This window comes from Aotus nancymaae, unplaced genomic scaffold (genome assembly GCF_030222135.1).
Source record: "Aotus nancymaae isolate 86718 unplaced genomic scaffold, 86718_ANA_hifiasm-v0.15.2.pri h1tg000009l, whole genome shotgun sequence".
Classification (NCBI taxonomy): domain Eukaryota; kingdom Metazoa; phylum Chordata; class Mammalia; order Primates; family Aotidae; genus Aotus; species Aotus nancymaae.
The window spans coordinates 2,618,959-2,641,901 of NW_026988420.1; the positions used below are offsets into that span (position 1 = coordinate 2,618,959).

The 22,943-nt window shown below is 43.9% G+C and overlaps 2 protein-coding genes across 2 annotated transcripts in view; both read left to right on the top strand.

Annotated features, from left to right (window-relative positions):
* On the top strand, positions 1-12,769 carry LOC105709520 (C1q and TNF related 9). Its single transcript, XM_012441480.3, has 4 exons — positions 1-211; positions 6,605-6,792; positions 9,371-9,433; positions 11,812-12,769. The coding sequence occupies exons 2-4, from the start codon at positions 6,627-6,629 to the stop codon at positions 12,582-12,584; spliced, it is 1,002 nt and encodes a 333-aa protein (XP_012296903.1). The 5' UTR covers positions 1-211; positions 6,605-6,626; the 3' UTR covers positions 12,585-12,769.
* Positions 12,770-14,776: 2,007 nt separating this feature from the next.
* Positions 14,777-22,943, top strand: part of MIPEP (mitochondrial intermediate peptidase) — a 170,045-nt gene continuing 161,878 nt past the window's right edge. The window contains exons 1-2 of the mRNA XM_021677332.2: positions 14,777-15,051; positions 17,822-17,995. Of these exons, the coding sequence (XP_021533007.1) occupies positions 14,863-15,051; positions 17,822-17,995 (363 nt within the window). The 5' untranslated portion in view covers positions 14,777-14,862. The remainder of the gene's footprint in view (positions 15,052-17,821; positions 17,996-22,943) is intronic.

Here is a 22,943-nt window from a genome sequence, read left to right on the forward strand (position 1 = left end):
GCTGGTAGAAGATGCTACCTGACTCAAGTGTGGCTGTAATTCTTGAAGCTCTTCCAAGACATCTCGGCCTTCCCCTGTTCCCTCCCCTTCCTGCTATTTTGCAGCCATATCCACTAGGGAGTTGTATGGCAGGAAGGCTGATTTTATTTAGCTGGCCCTTGATTCCTGGTTTGCACAGTACCTGGGTCCAGCCTGCAGTCCTGAGGTTCAGGTAAGTGCATTAGGAAAGGATTTCTTTACAGTCAATTTAAGGCATCTAGGTCCTAAAACAGTGCTCATATTATCTGTGGGATAATCCCGCTTAGTCATTTGCAAAAGAGTCAGATGTCTATAGAGTTTTGGGTAGGAAAGGATAAGCCACTTTCAAAATTCATTCTTGAGGAAGAGGCTTCGGAGGAGATAAAAGCAGACTTTGAAATTCTTCTGCTAGAACTCTGCAATTGGCTAGAAGGAGAGATAAAAACCATAGAATAAGTCATGAGAACACTGAATCTTTTTAAGAGAGCTTTCTAGAGAAGCTTATAGATTATTCTGCACAAATTTTAATGTATACTTTTTTTCTTGATCAGGTTTATCATATTCAAATTGCATAATTTTCATATTTATGGCTATGCTAATTTACAGTATAGGAAAAAAACAATATATATTGAAGAAGAAATGTATAAAGTTACAATATAGAGAGTGCATGGAAGACAATATATTTGATGAAAGCACCCTAGAGCTATTTGGACTCTTAGACTGTCAGAGCTGGGAGGGCTTTAGTTCATCCTTCCCAGTATAAGCAGGAGGAAGCTGAGGCTCTGAGGTTTGGAAACCTGGTAGAAATCACTCAGCTGATTTCTAGCAGGTTTGTATTAAATCTTAGTTTGGAGAAATTAAGACTCTTAAGAGTGATAACCTGGGCTGTTGAATTAAGGACACGACGTTCTTGGAGAAAATTAATCAGGAAGGGCACTGGGTGACCATTTCTCAAGAGATCCTTTAGCAAAGGACAAATATAGGTAAAGCATAGAACAAGCCAGAATAAATGAACTAAATAAGAACCCATTTTGGGGGGACTAATTCAAAGTTATTTGCGGTCTGTGTCCCTTTGCCCCGACCGAGCCAGTATGTCAGGCTCATGCGGGCACAGCGTTCTGCAGAATGACGGCCTCCATTCTCTATACATTCATATGATATGAATGTATAAAGATCTTGTCTTGACCTGTCCAAGGCAGTGACTGTTGTCGCTTTTTTACATATACGACGGGGAGAGTTGTATGCCCAGTGAGGCCCCAGCAGTTGTCACTCTGGCTGACTACAGATGTCTGCAAGCCTCCTCACTTCTGATGAGCGCCACACCTCGGGCAGCGCACACCTTGCGTTCGTCAGGAAATGGGCTCAGCTGTGTGTCCCAGAGACCCCACATAACAGTGGCTTAGGCAAGGTAGAAGTCTATTTCTGTTTCATGTACTCATGTCGAAGATGTGCTGGCAGGACAGGTCTGGTCTGTGGAGTCATCTGAGGCCAGGGGTTTTCTACCCCCAAACTGTTGCCCTCCTTCAAGGAGTTGCACATGGTTCACCACACCATGCACACACCCACACGGGAGGCGGGAAAGGACACCCCCTTACCCTTTAAGGCCGGTCATTGCACACAATTACATGCCTCACTTTTGCTCATTCCCATGGCCTATAGTCTAGTTCCATGGTCATATCCAGGCTGCAAGGGAGGCTGGGGAGTGCAGTCTATCCTGGGCGGCTAGGAGCCCAGCTAAAACTTCTAAGGCAAGAGGGCTGTGGGAGATAACTAGCAACTCCATGAAAGCACTGACAAGGATCAGAGTTGAGACCCGGTCACCTTCCCAAGCGATGGTCCACGCACAGTTGGAACCAGGAGAGTATTTCTTGCATGGCTGCATTGATTCATTCAACAAATATTTGACTGAAAATAAGGTACTGAATAAGGCACTGAAAATAAGGAAGTGGAAAAAAGCAGTCACTATCTTCATAAAGCTCTAACCCAGGCTGGTACCTACTAAGTGATCACTAGGCTAGGTGTGGTGCACAGAATAAGTCGGGACTAGGGAGGACAGAAATTCAGGTAAGAGAAGAGAGAGGGAGGAGGTGATTGCAGGGAAAGATGGGAGACAGAAGAGGATCCTAGCTCTAGTGCCTTCTGGAAAAAGACCAGACCCAGAAATTAAAGGTTGAGAATGTAACTGTGGTTGAACTAATGAAACTGAGAGTCCGACCCATAGCTTTGTGAGAGGCATGAAGGTACTTTTTTATTTTTAAAATAACATTAATAGAATTTCTTCTATATTCCTTGTGCAAATCATCAATGTTCTACATTGAAGAAGAGGCTAAACTGGAGGTATAAACTTTCTAAATTTTCTTATTAAAAATAGTGCCAAGCTGGGTGGTGGCCATATCTCTAATCCCAGCTCTTTGGGAGGCTGAGGCAGGAAGACCGCTTAAGCCTAGAAGTTCGCGTCACACCTGCACAACATCACAGGACTGTGTCTCTATAAACAAACAAACAAACAAATAAATAAATAAGAAACAGTGCCACAACTGACTTTGCTGCGCATTTGGGAGAACGTATATTAGGTTAATCAGAATCATTTGTTGGAAGGTTGTCTACTTCCTATATAAACAAGCTGGATAGAATCTACCTACATCAAGTACGCAAAGCTAGTGAAAGAATTATAGAAGAATAGCTGTTTGCTTTTAGCCTGGCTCCTTCTTCTCCAGAGGGCAAAATGGAGTTTATCCTAACTTGACACCGTTATAATCTTGTGATCATTTTATTCCTGGAATCATTGTACTCCACATTTTGAAAAGCTAAAAATGAAAATTACAGACCCCTCACCAAAGTTTGGTTGATGGAATTTAGATTTGACTGCTTCCAGTCTGAGTTTAACAAAGGAGGCTGGTGTATATTTCTCCTGGAGTTTGACTCCAAGAAAATGCAACTCGATTTCCTGAAATGAAGCGGATTTGTGACTTCACAGGGAAACATCTGCATTTCCTTTTCCAAAAATACTCCCATTTGCATTGGACTGCACCGTGTGACATTTCCCCCAGATAGCAGTACAGTCCTTTGGATGACAGTCTTGCTGGTTTTCAAAATCTCTAGAAATATTTGTATAGGCATTGTAAAAAAAGCATTTTTATAAATGAAATGCTCCCATAACCATCGCCATTCTATAGCAGCCGTCTTCATTTACATATATTCCCTTCGAGTTTTTGTAAATATTCATAGTCATAAGTACATTTATAATGTGCATGACATTTTAGTCTACTATTAAAATTCAGCATGACATGTAATTTACATATTTCTGCATGACTTTCATAATTATTTCAGCAGTTACATACTATTACATATACTAAGTCTTTCCCCGTTACACATTACGTGGTGTGCACTTTTTCACTGTTATAGATAATGCTGCAGGTAAAGTCACACAATTGGCACACGGTTTTGGAATATTAAGAATTTTAGGGATAGGAATACAGGGTGAAAGACATAGATGTCTTTTGCTCTTTAACGTTTCCAGAAGGATGTGCAGATTTACATGGCTATCAGTGCTATGAGAGGATCTGGGTTTTGACCAGTTGCACTAGACCCCAGTTTTTGTTTTTCAAAATTCTAAAAGCGAGGTGCAGTGGCTCCAGCCTGTAATTCTAGCACTTTGGGAGATTGGAGGATTGCTTGAGCTCAGGAGGTCAAGAGCAGCCTGAGCAACAGAGTGAGACCCAGTCTCTCAAAAGAAGAAGGAAGGAAGGAAGGAAAGAAAAGAAAGAGAGGGAGTGGGAAAGAGAGAAAGAAAGGGAGTGAAAGAAATAGAGAAAGACAAGAAAGAGAAAAAGAGAGGGAGGGAGAGAAAGACAGAGAAAGAAAAAGAAAGAAAAGAAAAAGGAGTAAGAAAGCAAATAAATAAATAAATTAGATTAGGGCTGGGTACAGTGGCTCACACCTATAATCCCAGCGCTTTGGGAGGCTGAGATGGGCAGATCGCCTGATGTCAGGAGTTTGAGACCAGCCTGGCTAACATGGTGAAACCTCATGTCTACTGAAAACACAAAAATGCCCTGGGCATGGTGGTGGCGCCTGTAATCCCAGCTACTCCAGTGGCTGAGGCAGGAGAATTGCTTGAACCCGGCAGGTGGAGGTTGCAGTGACAGGAGATTGGCCATTGCACTCCAGCCTTGGTGACAAGAGCAAGACTCCACCTCAAAAAAAAAAAAATTCGCCGGATGTGATGGTGCCTGGCTGTAGTCCCAGCTACTTGGGAGGTTGAGGCAGGAGGATTGCTTGAGCTGGGTGGTCGAGACTACAGTAAGCTTTGATTACATGACTGTGCTTCAGCCTGGGTGATGAAGCAAGACCTTGTCTCCAAAAATTATAAATGTATATATCCCAAGACATCTCCCATGATACCTTAATTTCATTCAACAAGTGTTTGTTCAATCTGCTGTTCCAAGTTTAATATTGAGTACTGGGAAGACAGTAATGAGGAAATACAGGCAGGCAGGGAGCCAGATTCTTCACCCTATAATTATACAAACAAATGTGAAGCCCGTGCCATGACAGGCGCCATGTAGGAGAGGAACATGGCGTCCACAGCCTTGATGGGGAGCGTTGCTGAGTCAGGAGGTCCGGCCGTTCACGTTTCATCTCCCTTCTGGGCCTTGCGTTTGCTGCTCCATCTTTTGGAGCACTGGCCAAGCACGGTCTTAGCTCCTGCTCCTGCTGCGGCGGGAAACCGCATGGATAACCTGGGGCGGGGGCAGTGTCTACAGAGGAAGAGACTTGAAAACACACTTCTGAACTGTGTGACCTTTTCTGTGTGCATGTGTGGCCCTTCTTCACAGTGGCCTCCTAGAAAAACAAGACCCAGACTCAAAGAATACCTCTCATTACAGTAAGACTGCTTGGAATGCTTTACTATTTTTTCTTTTTCTTTTCTTTTCTTTTTTTTTTTTTGAGATGGAGCCTCACTCTGTCGCCCAGGCTGGAGTGCAATGGCGGGGTCTCGGCTCACTCTGCCTCCTAGGTTCAAGTGATTCTCTTGCCTCAGCCTCCCGAGTAGCTGGGATTACAGGCTCATGCTACCTCGCCCAGCTAATTTTTGTATTTTCAGTAGAGACAGGGCACCATGTTGGCCAGGCTGGTTTCAAACTCCTGACCTCGTGATCCACTTGCCTCAGCCTCCCAAAGTGCTGGGATTACAGGTGTCAGCCACAATGCCTGGCCTGCTTTACTATTTTTTTTAATTTTTAATTTAATTGGCCAGGCGAGGTGGCTCACGCCTGTAATCCTAGCACTTTGGGAGGCCGAGGTGGGTGGATCACCTGAGGTCAGGAGTTCAAGACCAGTCTGGCCATCATGGTGAAACCCCATCTTAAAAAAAAAAAGAAAAAAAATAATTTAACTGTTTAATGTGGTAAAAAAATATATAACATAAAAGTTACCAGCTTAACCATTTTCAGGGCACAGTTCGGTGGCATTAAGTATGCTCTCTTTGTTGTGCAACCATCACCACTATCCATCTCCAGAACTCTTTTAAAATCTTCCCAGAGAAACTCTGTACCCATCAATCAACTCCCTTTTCCCTCTCTCTTCACCCCTGGCAACCAGCATCCTGCTTTCTCTTTATATGAGTTTGACTGTCCTAGATACCTCTCATAAGTGAAATTATCCAGGTCTGTCTTTTTGTGACTAGCAGGTTTCACTTAGCAAAATGTTCTCCAGGTCCATCCATGTTGTAACACGTGTTAGAATTTCCTTTCTTTCTAAGGCTGAAGAATATTCCCTTGTGTGGACCTACCACATTGCATGTATCTGTTTATCCACTGATGGACACTTGATGGATCCATCTGGGAGCAGAAAGAAAAAAATCAAAACTTCTATGGACCTTTTTAAAGATAAGTTGGTGTTTCTAATATGTCTCAGCTTATGGCATTTGCTGGCCTGATGGCTTTTTGAGTGAGCTGGATGAAGCCAAGGGTCACAGGAAGCAACTTTCTTTCTAACCACCATCCTGCACGTCTGCTCTGTGAGGTGTCTTCTCCTGGCTAACGTCTTCCAGAATGCTGTGGAAAATAATGCAACTGTGAACATGGAGCTCTGTTCCAGTCCTCGCTTTCAGTTCTTTTGTGTAGATGCACAGCAGTGGAATTGCTGGATCAGGTGGTAATGCTATGTTTGCTTTACTATTTCGAATGTGCCTTTATGCATATTGTGATACAATTTGGTCTTTACAACAGTCCTGTGAGATAAGTAGGCATTTATCTCTGGTTCAGAAAACTGATTTTCTCAAAGCTAGATGATGGAAGAGTATTCTGACCTTAAACTTGGCTTTTTTATTGCGCATTCACCTTGAAGAGTGGTTCCAATCACAAGTGTTACTTTCCAAGGACGACGTCTTTCTGATTATAACCAGCTTGGTCTGCTGCCAGGCTTCTGCCCTTCCCTGCCCTGAGCCCTCTGTCCAGGTCTGTCCAGGTGTGGGTCTGGGGCGGGGGACAGCTCATCCATTTCCCACTGCACGGAACGGAGGCTGTGTCCAGGGCCCCAGCAAAAAAGCTTTCTCCTTTGGGTTTCTGTTTCCCTCTTTCAGTTCAGAGTCTGTCATCTGAACCATGAGGATCTGGTGGCTTCTGCTTGCCATTGGAATCTGCACAGGGGGCATAAACTCACAGGACACGTGCAGGCAAGGGCACCCTGGCATCCCTGGGAACCCCGGTCACAATGGGCTGCCTGGAAGAGATGGACGAGACGGAGCAAAGGGTGACAAAGGGGATGCAGGTACTCACCTGGAGGCTCCGGCTGCCTTTCAGCTTCTCCCTTCACTCCTTTTATCTGCTTCACTCATCATCTGTGTGGTTTTCCACCTACCCACTCACACCCCACCCATTCATCCACCCATCCACCCAGCAACACTCACCGGGGCCTGACCCCATTCATCTATCCACCCATCCACCCAGCAGCACTCACTGGCCCTGCTCCATGCCACACTCTGTGCCAGGTGCTGGTGGAGAGCACAGGATGAGATGGACATGACCTCTGCCCTCCTGAGCTCTCTCACCCTTGATACCACAGAACATTTTCAGTAGTACATGATGTCATGGATTCGCCCACCTCAGGCGACAGGTGTGATGAATTTTTGGCAACATAAGGCCAGTAGAGATCTGATCACGAATTATTTGGCAGCAAGCACCCAGCTGCAGTGCAGGTGAGAGCTAATACCGCGTCGCGCCATGAGGCAGGAGATGCGGAATGACAGATGACACAAAAGGAGATGAGAATCTGAGCCATACAGCTGCTGCTTATGCATCAACGACCTAGGTTGGGACCCTGTTCCAGGGTCTGGGGATTTGGGGACCGGATCCAGCCTCTGGGAGGGAGATTTGCAAAAGCCGGGAAGTCTGAGTGGTTTCCATAACGACAATCAATAGACTTGGTTTCTGAATGGGGTGTCATTCTTGAGCCCTGTGCAGAATGATCCATCTGGGAGCAGAAAGAAAATATCAAAACTTCTATGGATCTTTTTAAAGATAAGTTGGTATTTCTAACATGTCTCAGCTTATGGCATTTGGTGGCCTGGTGGTTTTTTGTGGGGGCTGGATGAAGCCAAGCGTCCCCAGGAAGCAACTTTATGTCTTTCTAACCACCATCCTGCACGTCTGCTCTGTGAGGCGTCTTCTCCTGGCTAACATCTCCAGCTCATTCACACTATTCCAGTCCCTGGGAAGCAAACAGCCCAGTCCCAACAAACAGCCAAGCCTTACCCTAAATGAAATCAAGTCTTCTGCCCTCACACTGAGACCACAGTTGGGGGGGGTGTGTGTGTGTGCATGTGTGTGTTTTATTTCTGAATATATAGGATTTTCATTTTTAAAATTTTTGTTATAAAATATTACACACAAAAGGTGATAAATAGGTGGATGAAAAAGACAGAGGACTAAGACGAACACTCCTGTGTTCAATACCAAATTTCTCTACCTCTCCCCTGTTGAATTTCTCTACTCTTTGCTCAACAATGTCCATTCTTTCAAGTTTTACATACTCCTTAGAAGCAAATGTTGTATCTATTTTTTCTATGTGATTCGTAGGTATTTTATATATAATATAATTTCTTAGAAGAATATTCAATCACACTGCTCACACTAAGAATTTACTTCATTTTTATCTTATCATCTTAAAACGTATTTTTGTGTATGTTTTATAATAAACATATTTTTTATATACCACCTTGGCATAATTTAGAGACACATAAATGTCTACTGATCAGGGTCTGTGTTCATGCTTTGTGATTTGTGGTTGCGTGATCATGGGAGCTCAGAGGCCTCTGCTCTAAGAGAATGGGAGAACCGAGAACCAAGCAGGGAAACAAAGAGGGAAGGAGAGGAAGACACAGGGAAACAGTGGAGGGGAGGAGGGGAGGGAGGGGCAAATGTAGGGATGACTTCTCCCTGCCCCCTTTCAGAGGCCCCACACTGACCAAGGCCCCGCTCCAGAGCGCTGGTGTCCTGGGAGAACAGACATCATGACAGAAACAAGTCTGCCTGTGTCAGTCCTGTCTCAGGACCTGCAAGCCAGCCCAGCCTGCCCCCGTCGCCCCACAGCTGGGTCAGTGGGACTGAAGTACAGGGGTCTCTGCTGCTTTGCGAGAAGCTAGAGTCTGGGGTGAGCCGTGGTCCAATGCGTACTGCCTGCCATGGCCGGAGCCATCTTCAACCTGCTGAGGGATAGCACACCGAGCTGGGGCTCAGGGGGGCCTGTTTCGAGTACCAGGACTTGACCATGGTCAGTAGAGCCTCACTAGACTGATGTTCTCTGCCAGCTTGATTAGTGGCATTTACCCCCAATCTAAGGCACTAGGGAGATCCTTTCAGAACTCTCTCTTTTATCTTGGGCTAGTGTCACATAACCATAGTCATCTGTGTTTCGGAGAAGGCTAGCAAATCTTCCATTCCACTCTCCTCAGAGTGATGGAAGAGGAACAGAGTGAGGAAACCGCCCCACACCTCCAACCTTCAGATCACAGCCTGAGTCCTTGTCATAGGAAGGGAAGGGACCGTCACTCCCCATTGCACACACTCCCTCCTTGCTCTGTCTTGCTGTTGCTCTAGGTACGTCCTAGAGATGGGCGCTTGGGAAGTCACTCAGTTCATTTCTTAGATCACTTACCCTACACAGCTCAGCACTCCAGATGTCCACTCATGCCTGCCTCTCTCCATCTGCACTCGTGTGGGGGACAGAGCACCCCTCAGGGCGGGGGTCACCCCCAGACTCTCCAGTGCACGTGGCTGATGGAGATCAATGGCCAGAAAAATCAGAAACGGAATTTCAACTCATGCCTGTTTTCTTCTTTTCCACCTAGGAGAACCGGGACATCCCGGCAGCCCTGGGAAGGATGGGACGAGTGGAGAGAAGGGAGAACGAGGTTAGAAGTTCCTATTTATGGTGCTCCAATTCTGAGCTGTGGAGGATTTAACAGTAACTATTAAGTGTTTACCGTGGAAAAGTCCTCCATGCTGATTATGATCTTACGATAAAGGCGACACAGTTCTTACTCTCCAGAGGGGGAGATTCTGCCGGGATTGGCAGGCTTTGTCTAGGGCTGGGTAGTAAATATTCTTGGCTCTACAGGCCAGACAGCTCTGTCACTACTACTCAACTTCCCCTTGTAGTGAAAAGAAGCTGTAGATGCTCCATAAATAAGCATGGCTATGTTCCAGTGATGCAGTACGTGTAAAGACGGAAATGGGAATTTCACATGGTTTCCATGTATTGTGGAATATTATTGGTGATCATTTAAACATGCAAACCATGGCCAAGCACCATGGCTCACACCTGTAATCTCAACACTTTGGGAGGCCCAGGTAGGAGAATCGCTTAAACTTAGGAGTTCTAGACCAGCCTGGGCAACATAGTGAGACTTTGTCTATGCAAATAAAAAAAATTAGCTGGGCATGGTGACACATGCCTGTTGTCCCAGCCACTCAGGAGGCTGAGGTGGGAGGATTGTTTGAGCCTGGGCGGTTGAGGCTGCTGTGAGCCATGATCTCGTCACTGCACTCCAGCCCGGGTAACGGAGCAGGGGACCCTGTCTCAAAGAAGCAAAACCCCAGAAAAACAAAACCAAAAAACCCCCACGTAAACCATGTTTGATTAGCTTGTGGGAGGGAAGCTGAATTTGGCTTGTGGCTATGGTCTGCTGAACCTTGAACCTTGCTTCAGTGGATGAGCTCCGAGGAGTGAGATTGAGTTTTTGACTTGGTGCATCTGGCAGCACTGCATGGAGGAGGTGGCACTAGAACTGGTTCCTGAAGGGTAGGGAGGTAGTCACGGCGGCAAACTCATGTAATCTTCACTTTGTGCTTTTCATGTACTGACTCACTGAATGCAATATCCCGAGACACTAGGCAGTCTTATTATCCCAGTTCCATAGGTGAGGGAACAGAGGCACGGGATGTTCACTGTCTCGCCTGATGTCCTCTGTGTGTATGTGGTGGGGACAGAATGCAAAGCTGGCATTTGACCTCAGAGCCCACACTTGCGACCATGGCTCTTCAGTATGGCTGGGGGTGCAAGGAAGCAGCAAGGTTTCTGTAGAATGATGAATTGCTGGTAGGATGGAGGGGTTGGGAATGGGTTGGGCAGGAGAGGGCAATGAGTGCCTTGATGCAGCCTTTATTTTATGTTCCTTCCAGGGAGGAGGTTTTGAGAGGATGTCAGATGACTAGCGTTGAATGTTAGTTAATCTGCCTGTCTCTGCTCACAGATTGACATTATTTAATAGTCAGCATGGTAGACTTACATGGTAGAGTTGTAATTTCTAACGTGAGCCCTGATACTAATTTAGTAGGCAGTAGTCAAAAGGTGTGATGGGGTGTGTTGTGTGTCCATGTGCACACACACGTGTAATTGGAGTAATTGATATTGATTGATTGATTGATTGAGACAGGGTCTCACTCTCTTGCCCAGGCTGGAGTGCAGTGGTTTGATCATGGCTCACTGCAGCCTCACTCTCTTGAGCTCGAGCAATCCTCCCACCTCAGCCTCCCGAGTAGCTGGGACTACAGTTGCGTGCCATCACGCCTGGCTAATTTTTGTATTTTTTCTGCAGAGATGAGGTTTTGCCATGTTGCCTGAGCTGATATTGAATTCCCGGACTCAGGTAGTCTGCCCAACTTGGCCTCTCAAAGTGCTAGGATTACAGGCTGGAATAATTTAATTTAATTTATTTATTTTTTTAGAGTCAGGGTATTGCTATGTTGGCCAGGTTGGTCTTGAACTCTTGGCTGCAGACAATCCTCCTGTCTCGTCTCCCAAGGTGCTAAGATTACAGGCGTGAGCCACTGTAGCCAGATGGAGTAATTGAACTTTTTTTTTTTTTTCAGACTGATTCTCACTCTATCACCCAGGCTGGAGTGCAGTGGCATGATCTCGGCTCACTGCAACCTCCACTTGCTAGATTCAAGCAATTCTCCTGCCTCAGCCTCCCAAGTAGCTGGTATTACAGGCGTGCACCACCATACCTGGCTAATTTTTGTATTTTTAGTAGAGATGGGTTTTCACCATGTTGGCTAGGCTGGTCGTGAACTCCTGACCTCAGGTGATCCGCCTGTCTTGGCCTCCCAAAGTGTTCGGATTATAGGCGTAAGCCACCTCGCCCAGCCGGAGTAATTGAATTTTAAATCCTGGGCATATACTGAACCTGTTCACTACTTTGTTTCATTTGTGAGCTCAATTATAGAAAAACCAAAGTTGTTCACAAGGGAATCTTTGACAAACCATCTCTATTTGCTGTTTATTTAGGAGCAGATGGAAAAGTTGAAGCAAAAGGCATCAAAGGCGATCAAGGCTCGAGAGGATCACCAGGAAAACATGGGCCCAAGGGGCTTGCAGGCCCCATGGGAGAGAAGGGCCTCCAAGGAGAGACAGGGCCTCAGGGGCAGAAGGGGAATAAGGGTGATGTGGGTCCCACTGGTCCTGAGGGGCCAAGGGGCAACATTGGGCCTTTGGGCCCAACTGGTTTACCAGGCCCCATGGGCCCTATTGGAAAGCCTGGACCCAAGGGAGAGGCTGGACCCATGGGGCCCCAGGGTGAGCCAGGAGCCCGGGGAATAAGAGGCTGGAAAGGGGATCGAGGAGAGAAAGGGAAAATCGGTGAGACTCTAGTCTTACCAAAAAGCGCTTTCACTGTGGGGCTCACCGTGCTCAGCAAGTTTCCTTCTTCAGGTGTGCCCATTAAATTTGATAAGATCCTGTTTAATGAATTCAAGCATTATGACATAGCAACGGGGAAATTCACCTGCCACATTGCCGGGGTCTATTACTTCACCTACCACATCACCGTTTTCTCCAGGAACGTTCAGGTGTCTTTGGTCAAAAATGGAATAAAAATACTGCACACCAAAGACGCTTACATGAGCTCTGAGGACCAGGCCTCGGGCGGCATTGTCCTGCAGCTGAAGCTCGGGGATGAGGTGTGGCTGCAGGTGACAGGAGGAGAGAGGTTCAATGGCTTGTTTGCCGATGAGGACGATGACACAACTTTCACAGGGTTCCTTCTGTTCAGCAGCCCGTGACAGAGGAGAGTTTATAAATCCACCACACCATCCATCAGAATCAGCTTGGTGACAAACTTATTCTGATGATTTTACTTTATTAATTCCTCCAATTATTACAATAATTATAAACGGAAAAGTTATTCCCAAAATTGAGTCTGTGTAACTTACTATCTTTCCAGGAGTAAATGTTTAAAATAACCGCATGGTTTATTCTAATTTATTTCTCGCACTAGCATTCCTATTATCTGAAGAATCCTTTGCCTGTGTGTTTCTTGTGGGAAGAGTGTTTTGATATCATTTTACTGCTCTGAGGAGTCATGTGAAGATGTATCCCTCATCTGTGTTTCTGAGGACATTAAGGGGAAAGTAAAGAGAAATGTTTATTACATTTAGTACTAGTAACAGCTTTAAGCTGGTGACGCTGTCACAGTCCAGAAAGCTGTAGACACTGCTCATTTTGTCTTTTTAAAAATTTTTTCTTTTAAGTTCTGGGATACATATACAGAATGTGCAGGTTTGTTACATAGGTAACCACGTGCTGTGGTGGTTTGCTGCACATATCAACCCATCACCTAGGTATTAAGCCCTGCATGCATTAGCTATTGTCCTGATGCTCTCCCTCCCACTTTGCTCATTTTCTAACCTAGTTTTTTTTTTTTTTTCTGTTGTTTGTTTTGTTTTGAGACGGAGTCTTGCACTATCACCCGAGCTGTAGTGCAATGGCGCGATCTCGGCTCACTGCAATCTCTGCCTCCTGGGTTCAAGCAATTCTCCTGCCTCGGTCTCCTGAGTAGCTAGGACTACCGGCATGCACCCCCATGCCCAGCTAATTTTTTTTTTTGTATTTTTAGTAGAGAAGGAGTTTCACCATGTTGGCCAGATGGTCTCGATCTTCTGACCTGGTGATCCGCCCGCCTTGGCCTCCCAAAGTGCTGGGATTACAGGCGTGAGCCACCACGCCCGGCCAACCTACGTTTTAATCATCATTCTATCCAGCAAATCGTTGTTTGGTCATTATTTGCCAGACTTGAATCTCTATTTGTTTTCTAGAATTGCCCTAACAAAGTACACAAATTGGAAGGCTTTAAACAACAGCACTGGACTTGCTCACAGTTCTGTAGGCTAGAAGTTTGAGATCACCCTTTCAGCAGGGCCCTGCTCCCTCCGAAGGGGCTACAGGAGGATTCCAGCTTCTGGCAGCTGGTGGCAGCATCACTCCAGTCCTCGCCTCCATCTTCAGGTGGCTGTCCTGTATCAGCCAAATTTTCCTCTTCTTACAAGGTCAGCTTCCCTAATCTAGTATGACCCACCTTAATCATATCTGCAAACTCCCTATTTTCAAATAAGGTCACATGTACAGGTACCGAGGGTTAGGACTTCGACAACTCTTTTGGGAGACACAGTTCAACCTGCAACAATCTGCTCTCTGGTTCCCAAAGTTGATTTCCTTCCCGTGTGCAAAACACATTTTTGCCCCATCTCAACATTTCCAAAAGTCTTAACACTTTTCAAATCAACTCTTCTCACCATCTACATCATTTAAATAAGTTAAGGGGAGACCTACAGTATGAGATTCATCCTGTGGCAAAATTTCTCTCCATCTGTGATCCTGTGAAACCAGACAAGTTAATCCGCTTCTAAAAGACGGTGGGGGGAGGGGGCAGGCACAGGATAGACAGTCCATTCCAAAAGGGAGAAAGGGGAGGAAAAAAGGGATCATGGGTCCCAAGCAAGTCTGAAACCCAGGAGGAAAAATTCCATTAGACTTCTTTCACTATTTCTCATCTCAAATTTGTAAATGAGCTATGCAAGAGTAAAAACAAGTTACCGGACAGAGACATAAGACAGAAGTGCAGGATGAATTTATCAAGGAGTAGGTTAAAAGGGAAAGGCCTATGGTGGGCATTTCTTGTTTACTCAAGTACCTATCATCCCTCCCCTTCTGGTAAAGATATCCCAATGTCCATTCGAATTCGAATGTGTCATGAGTTTGCCCGCCGCCCCCTCCCTCGACCCTCCAGCCTCGTGGGAGGGAAACGCATCCCTAGCGGTTTCTTACTCGGGACACAGGGGGCGCTACATCGCGACGGCGGCCGAGAACGAGGGGGAGAGACGCTCTTGCTCTCTGGACGTCGACGTGCCCACGTCCTGAGCCCTTGCCCCGACACGGAAGCGGGGCCGTCACGTGGGGCGGCGTGAGCCGCTGCCTAGGAAACGCGGAGCGCGCGCTCCGGGCGAAAACTGGGGCGCGGGAGTAGGGGTCTCGCGGCAAGGAAGAGACTGCTCCGGGGACACGATGCTGTGCACCGGAAGGCTGGGCGGCTTCGGAGCCAGGGCAGTGGCTCTGCGGCCCGGGCGGGCGGGTCGGGGCAGCCTCGGAGCCGGGATCCGCGCCCGAAGGGTCAGCACTAGCTGGTCTCCAGTGGGCGCCGCCTTCAATGTCAAGCCCCAGGGCAGCCGCTGGGACCTGTTCGGCGAGCGCCGGGTGAGCGGCGCAGGAGAAGCTCTCCTCGGTCCCCAGAGCTAAGCTGGCTCTTGCTCTGCGCGGCCAGCGACGCTCCGGGAGAGATTGTTTGGGCCTGGGAGGAAGCCGGCAGCGAATCCACCTTGTACAGTGGGGTCTCGTGTGCGCCCTTAGTGACGGGCATGGTCACCTCTGCTTTGAGGGGCTGGGTTTAGTGGTCTCTTCCCCAGAGTGTTGGGTCCAGGAACTGCATCTGCATGAGCCCCTTGCTCCACGTGAATCTGAATAGTTCGTCCAGGCAGTGGCGGTGAATTCGGCCTGCCAGGATCCGTCCTCAATCTACACGCAGCCGCACCCCCAGCTAAAGCCCATTTAGCTCCAGCGCTACAAGCCTGTTTTAAGAGGACTAACCCTGTGCGTTCACAGGCGGTATCACGTGGTCTTTTGCAAGTACACAGGTGCCTTCAGTCGAGTAATAGTAATTTCATTGATACCCAAAATTCCATCACGTATTAATTTATTTCAAAGCTTTGGGGTTTCTTGTTTTAAAACACAAAACTGTTGAGACGAGTCTGACTTCCTATAGTACCATGGAATTGGTCACTTTGCTTTTTAACCCCTGGAAGTCACTAGACCGCATTGTTTGCTTATTTTTGTCTATACATACCATGCATTCAGTAGGCACTTAGTAACTTTTCAATGAGTAATTGAAAGGTGAGAGAAAGGCAAGGTTAGAAAGGACTTACCTGGTGCCTGTTCTTTTATCCATTTTAGGTTAAGGATTACTTTTATTTTTGTCTTTTAAAATTTTATTATACTATATTGCCTTATAAAGAGGAGTCTAGGGTATTGTTGCACTGAGCTAGAGGGCGTGTGATTCTTGTTTTGCCTCCGTTATCAGCTTTGTCTATTTTGAAATTATTTTGTGTGAAATGTGCTACACCACCTTCCTTAAGGGCATATGTAATGTTGGTATTAACATAATTGGTGTGAGGAGAACTGCTTGCAGGCAGTGAGCATAAAGACACGAGGGGAAGCCTGATTTGGGGTGGATGAGATATAACTAATTTTAGCTTTATTTTTCTCTTTAGTGTCATGATATTAGGCACTGATAGCAGATTTTCAAATTTGTGATTGGTTTTTTTGCCTTAAAAAAAAAAAACGGTTTATTCATTTTTTTAGCATTGTGGTCACTGGTAATCTGAGAGTTAGAAATCCCAAGAGCAATATGGGCAGGTTGTACTGGGAAGTGGAAGTAGTCTGTCTGTGCTCGAATCAAATTAAATCAATATAAAGATGACATTTGTTTTTGATACTGATTCTGCTTTGTCCCCAACTGACACTTTTTTTTTTAACTTGTAATATATTTTGAAGAGAGATTAATAGTTTAACTTCATGCTATCATCCCTTCTTGTAGAAACAGTAGGACTTATCAGGCCTGAAGGTTTACCTGTTGGTATTTCCGAAAATCTGTGTGTTAAGCACCTACAAAGCTGATTAAGGATGTCTAGCATGTGCTCCCATCATTTGTTTCCTTCATTGAGTTCCTCCATATGTTAGACGTTCTGTTGGATAGCTGGTTAAAGAAATGAAGGTCAGGGCTCTTGGGTCTGGAAGCTCAGCTTGTCAGGAGAGAAGACTTTTAAACAGATAAATTGTAATAGAGAAGTATGGAAAACTGTGGGCTTTACAGATGTCCAGAGCAGGTTCAAGTTCTGTCTTTCCCAGTATTAAATCGTGACTTCAAACAAGTTTTTTCTAACCTCTTAAAGCATATGTCCTAATCCATAAAAGAACGATAGTTCATTCTGTAGGATTGTGTGATTTAAATGAGAACCTATGTAAAGTAGGTTCCCATTACGTCAGTGATTTTTGCTTTTATCAAGATACCGAAATGTCTTTGGAAAGTATAAAATTTGCTGCCAGTTTCAGCCTGTGATTTTAATATGTTCATTACATTTTTCTAAAATATCTATTGCTTGATAGTTAACTCATCCTCTCTATTTTATAGTTGTAGAATAATTAGTTCTATGTACTGAGATCTTACTCTGTCAGATACTGCTTTTAGTACTTTACATATACTTAGTACCTGTATCCATGCTGTAAGGTATGTTTGGTAATAACATAATTGGTGTGAGGAGAGCTACTTGTAGGCACTGAACAGAAAGATGTGAGGGGAAGCCTGATTTTGGGTGGATGAGATATAACTAATTTTAGCTTTATTTTTCTTTTTTGTATCATGATATTGGACACTGATAGTAGATTTTCAAATTTGTGAGTTGGTTTTTGCCTTGGAAAAAAAAACCAGTTTATTCAATTTTTTAGCGTTATGGTCATCATTCCCATTGTACATGATGAAAAAAATAAGAGGCCTAGGAGGAGAAACAACATGGCCAGCGTTATAAGCTAATAATTCTAGCTAACATCTATTAAATGCTGTGTGCCGAACACTGCTGTGTATATATTTATACATATATTATCTCATTTAATCCCTGCAGCCACTCTTAGGTTCTGTAGAAGTGACAGAGCTGGATTTTGGACCCATACCACTCAGTTTTTGTTTTTCAGAAACTAATTAAAAATTGAAGAAAAATTATGGTCATAAAACATTTTTTGTGTAATTTATGTGGAGTGATATGGGGAGTATGACAGTGGTGTCTGTGATCACAGATATAACATGATACACCGAAGAAAACCAAGATTTCCTTTGTAACAAAGTAATTTTAGTAAATACAAAAATAGCATAATTTTGAATTTTGGTTATAAATTGGATGTATTCTTTGGTTCTCAGGGTCTTTTCGGAGTTCCTGAGCTCAGTGCTCCAGAAGGATTTCATATTGCACAAGAAAAAGCCTTGAAAAAGACAGAATTGCTTGTGGAGCGTGCATGTTCCACCCCGCCTGGGCCCCAGACTGTGCTGATCTTTGATGAGCTCTCGGATTCCTTGTGCAGAGTGGCTGACTTGGTAAGATGCTTTGCCTCAGACTTGAAGCTACCTCTCTTTCAACCTGTTAAGATTTCAGTGAAATTTATCCTTTGTTGTTTAATATTAATATTAGATTACAAAGTTAAAAATGTCTGAAACTGTTTGAGATCCATTGCATATAATTTGTTATGATGAAGTATGTCATTAGGAATGCGGAAAATGTTGTAGGAAAAGGTGATATTTAGAACTGATACTTTAATATGTATATTAAATAAAATATATCATATGAATGAATGATTAATATAGCAAAGATTTGCTATATTTGTAATACATATTTATATATGTATATTCATTTGACAGAGGTTCTTCACTTACTAAAGCTTCTCCCAAAATTCTAAGAATACTGTATGTGTTTACACAAAATTCCTCTTTTTCTTTCTTTCTTTCTTTTTTTTTTTTGTGTGTGTATAATAGAGATAGGGTCTCCCTATGCTGCTGGTCTTAAACTCCTAGCCTCAAGTGAACCTCCTGCCTCAGCCTCCCAAAGTGCTCAGATTATAAGTGTGAGCCACTTCTTTTTCATAAGAGATGTGAAAAGCAGTTTTAATATACCTTTTCAGGAATTTTTTTTTTTTTAAATAAAAACCAAGTTTTGACATCGAAATGATTGTAAAGACTTTCTTTCTTTCTTTTTTTTTTTAAACATTTTCAAGTTGAAATAGAAGTATATACCTAGATATCTTCACCAGCTAGGAAATCCATTGCTGAGATAGCAAAATTTTCTTTTTCCTTTTTAAGTTTTAATTTTTGTGGGTATATGTATATATTAATGAGGTACATGAGATGTTTTGATAGAGGCATGCAATGCATAGTAATTACATTATGGAAAATGGAGTATCCATCCCTTCAAGCATTTGTCCTTTGCGTTACAAACAATGCAATTATGCACTGTTAGTTATTTTTAAATCTACAGTTATTATTAACTGTAGTCACCCTTTTGTGCTATCAAATAGTAGGTCTTACTCATTCTTCCTGTTTTTTTGTACCCATTAACCATCCACCCATACGCCCCTGCTACCCCTCCCAGCCTCTGATAACCATCCTTCTACTCTTTATTTCCATGATTCTATTGTATCTGTTTTTAGGTCCCATAATAAGTGAGAATGTGTGATGTTTGTCTTTATGTACCTGACTTATTTCACTTAACATAATGACCATGCATGTTGTTGCAAATGACATGATCTCATTCTTTTTTATGGCTGACTAGTATTCCATTGTGTATCAGTACCACATTTTCTTTGTCCATTCATCGGTTCATGGACACTTGGGTTGCTTCCAAATCTTGGCTATTGTGAACAGAGCTGCAACAAACATAGAAGTGCAGATATTTCTTCGATATACTGATTTCCAGGAAGCAGGATTTTCTATCAGCCTGAAGGAGCTGACTCTTGTTTCAGAGAAAGTGGTACACACAATCCAAATAGTGATCATTTATGATCTTGTCTAGATGATATTGAACTACATAGCTTTTTCCCTCACATTCAGTCAATATTGAGCACCTACTGCATGCCAAACACAGTCTAACATGCAGGAATGAAACAGACACAATCTCTTACTTCCCAGAGTTTATATTCTGGCATTAACTTGTTTTTCAAGATTTACTAGGCTATAGGCCCTTTCTACAGCCTAGTTAGCTGAAGGAGCTTTCTTTGGATGAGCTGAGGTAACCTTTTCAGCGTATCTCCATTTTCACAAGAGGGAAGAAAGGCACTGGCTGATGAAGGGATGTGCCCGCTGTCACCTGGCTAGTATGTGGTGCAGCTGGGCTGGCAGCCCAGGCAGAGTATCCATCAGGCTCTTCTCCTTCCTGCTGTTCCAACCATTTCAGGGCTGGCTGGCTGCTCAGATCTCATGAACCCTTACCTGGAAAGGTTGCAAAGTTTGTTAGCCTTTCCATTTAAGAAAATATGGGCCGGGCACGGTGGCTCACGCCTGTAATCCCAGCACTTTGGGAGGCCGAGGCGGGCAGATCATGAGGTCAGGAGATCGAGACTATCCTCACCATGATGAAACCCCATCTCTACTAAAAATACAAAAATTACCCGGGTGTGGTGGCACACGCCTGTAGTCCCAGCTACTCGGGAGGCTGAGGCGGAAGAATCGCTTGAACCCAGGAGGCGGAGGTTGCAGTGAGCCGAGATTGCACCACTGCACTCCAGCCTGGCGACAGAGCAAGACTCCGTCCCAAAAAAAAAAAAAAAGAAAAAGAAAATATATATACTTGTTTTCAAAATTATTATACAGTAAAATTGACTTCTTTTGGAAGATGATGCAGTTCTCTGAATTTTAACTCATATAAATTTGTGCAGCCCCCACCACAATTAGGATACAAAGCTGTTCCATCAACTCCCAAAAATCTCCCTTTATAGTCACACCCACCCCTCCCCACTAACCTTCGGCAACCACTAATCTGTTCTCCATCCCTATAGTTTTGCCTTTTCTAGAATGTCATGGAAGGGGAATCCTGTATACCTTTTGACTGACTTCTTTCACCCAGTGTAACTCCTCCCCATCTTTATTTATTTTTCTTTTTTGGAAAATTTCCTTCCACCCATACACCTGACTTGAGCATGAACATCTTTCAGATGATTATATGTTCACCACCAGCTTCAGTCTTAAGGAAGCTGATAAAGTATCTTATTGTAAAGGGTTTTTCTCTGGAGTGAAGTTGCAGGTTCTGGGTAGTTCCGTTGTATTGGGTTTTTTTGTTCTATGCCTCCAGTATATGCATAAGAAATGTGCCTTTGAAAGATGGGGGAGCTGTGGAAACGCACTGCCCAAAAGGAGGTTTCATACCCTGTTCACCTAATTATGTCACTGAGATCTGAAAAGGAAAATCTGTGTCAGTGAATTTCACTATTCAAGTACAGTCAGCCCTCCAGATTGGGGGATCTGTGGAGTCAAAAATATTTGGAAAAAAAATTGCATTCATACTGAACATGTACAGACTTTTTTCCTTGTCACTGCTCCATAAAACAATACAGTGTAATAGCTATTTACATATTATTTACATTCATTTAGGTATTACAAGTAATGTAGAGATGATTCAAAGTATGGGGTATGCTGTGTATCGGTTATGTGCAAATACTACACCATTTTATGTCAGAGACTTGAGCGTCTGTGGATTTGGGTATCTGTAGGAGGATCTAACCATTGCCCATTGATACTGAGGGGTGACTATTGGCTTGGCTGTCACAAATCCCAGAATTCACTGTGTGTTTGTTGTCTTAGTGTTCATCTTAATTAATCAGTATTCTAGGATTTTTTTCTAAATTTTTGCTTTTGGTCTTCACTAAAAGATTTTAACTTCTCTGCCCTATATCTTTTCTTATTTTGACATTTTTAATAGTTATCATGTATAATAATATCTCATTTTGAAAACTAAAAAAAAAACTACATGATTTATATATGTAAGTCTCTGGGTAAAAAAGAACATTTTGAGAGAGATCCAAGATGGCCGATTACTAGCAGCTCAGGATTGTAGCTCCCAGTGAAAGCGCAGAGAACGAGAGGACGCCACACTTTCAGATGAATTTTTGTTGCTCATGGACCAGGAGATTCCCAGTAGAGGAGCCCCACAGGTTGCCAGTGCAACTCTTGTGGCTGGCGGCACGGCAGTTCTCAGTGCAGAGTAAACAGGACTGGGTCGCCTTTTGCTCGACGTTTGGAGCTCTGGGAAGGCAGAGTCGCCCATTCAGCTGATTGAAAAAGGGACTCAAGAGGGAAGCCAGACCGGAGATTCCTGGGCAGAAAAGCACCAAGAATCTTAATGCCGCTGTTTTAGCCGGCGCAGTGGGTTGCTCAGATTCCCGTGCTGGGAATCAACAAGTTGGACGTCCACTCAGAGACCTAATTTGAAAGTCGGTAATTACAAAGATGACAGGTGGATAAATTTACAACGAACGGAAGAAACCAGCGTAAAAAGGCTGACAATACCCAAAATCAGAATGTCTCTCCCTCTACAGGGGATCACAGTTCCTCATCAACAAGGGAACAAGGCCTGATGGAGAACGAGTTTGTTCCATTAACAGAATTAGGCTTCAGAAAGTGGTTAAGAAACTTCTGTGAGTTAAAAGAACATGTTCTAGCCCAATGTAAAGAAACTAAGAACCTTGAAAAAAGGTTTGACGAAATCCTAACGAGAATAGACAATTTAGAGAGGAATCTAAGTGAATTAATGGAACTGAAGAATACAAGATGAGAACGCCGCCAAGTATGCACAGGTTTTAACAGTCGAATTGATCAAGCAGAAGAAAGGGTATCAGAGGTCGAAGACCAACTTAATGAAATGAAACGAGAAGATAAGATTAGAGAAGAAAGAGTAAAAAGGAATGAGCAAAGTCTCCAAGAAATATGGGACTGTGTGAAAAGACCTAATTTACGTTTGATAGGTGTACCTGAATGTCATGAAGAGAATGAATCCAAGTTGGAAAATATTCTTCAGGATATTATTCAGGAAAACTTTCCTAACCTAGTAAGGCAGGACAATACTCAACTCCAGGTAATACAGAGAACACCACAAAGATATTCCTCAAGTAGAGCAACCCCAAGACACATAATCGTTAGATTCACCAGGGTTGAAATAAAGGAGAAAATTCTAAGGGCAGCTAGAGAGAAAAGTCGGGTTACCCATAAAGGGAAGCCTATCAGACTCACAGCAGATCTCTCAGCAGAAACCCTACAAACTAGAAGAGAGTGGGGGTCGATATTCAATATTCTCAAAGAAAAGAATTTTCAACCCAGAATTTCATATCCAGCCAAACTAAGCTTCATAAATGAAGGAAAAATAAAATTTTTCGCTAACAAGCAAGCACTCAGAGATTTCATCACCACCAGGCCTGCTTTACAAGAGCTTCTGAAAGAAGCACTACACACAGAGAGGAATAACCAGTATCAGTCATCCCAGAAACTTACCAAAAGGTAAAGA

Bases quoted from the DNA above. Each gene is read 5' to 3' on its own strand.
- LOC105709520 (XM_012441480.3), top strand. From the start codon at position 6,627: ATGAGGATCTGGTGGCTTCTGCTTGCCATTGGAATCTGCACAGGGGGC. The intron at 6,793-9,370 runs GTACTCACCTGG...TTTTCCACCTAG, and splicing joins GGGTGACAAAGGGGATGCAG to GAGAACCGGGACATCCCGGC. The intron at 9,434-11,811 runs GTTAGAAGTTCC...CTGTTTATTTAG, and splicing joins TGGAGAGAAGGGAGAACGAG to GAGCAGATGGAAAAGTTGAA.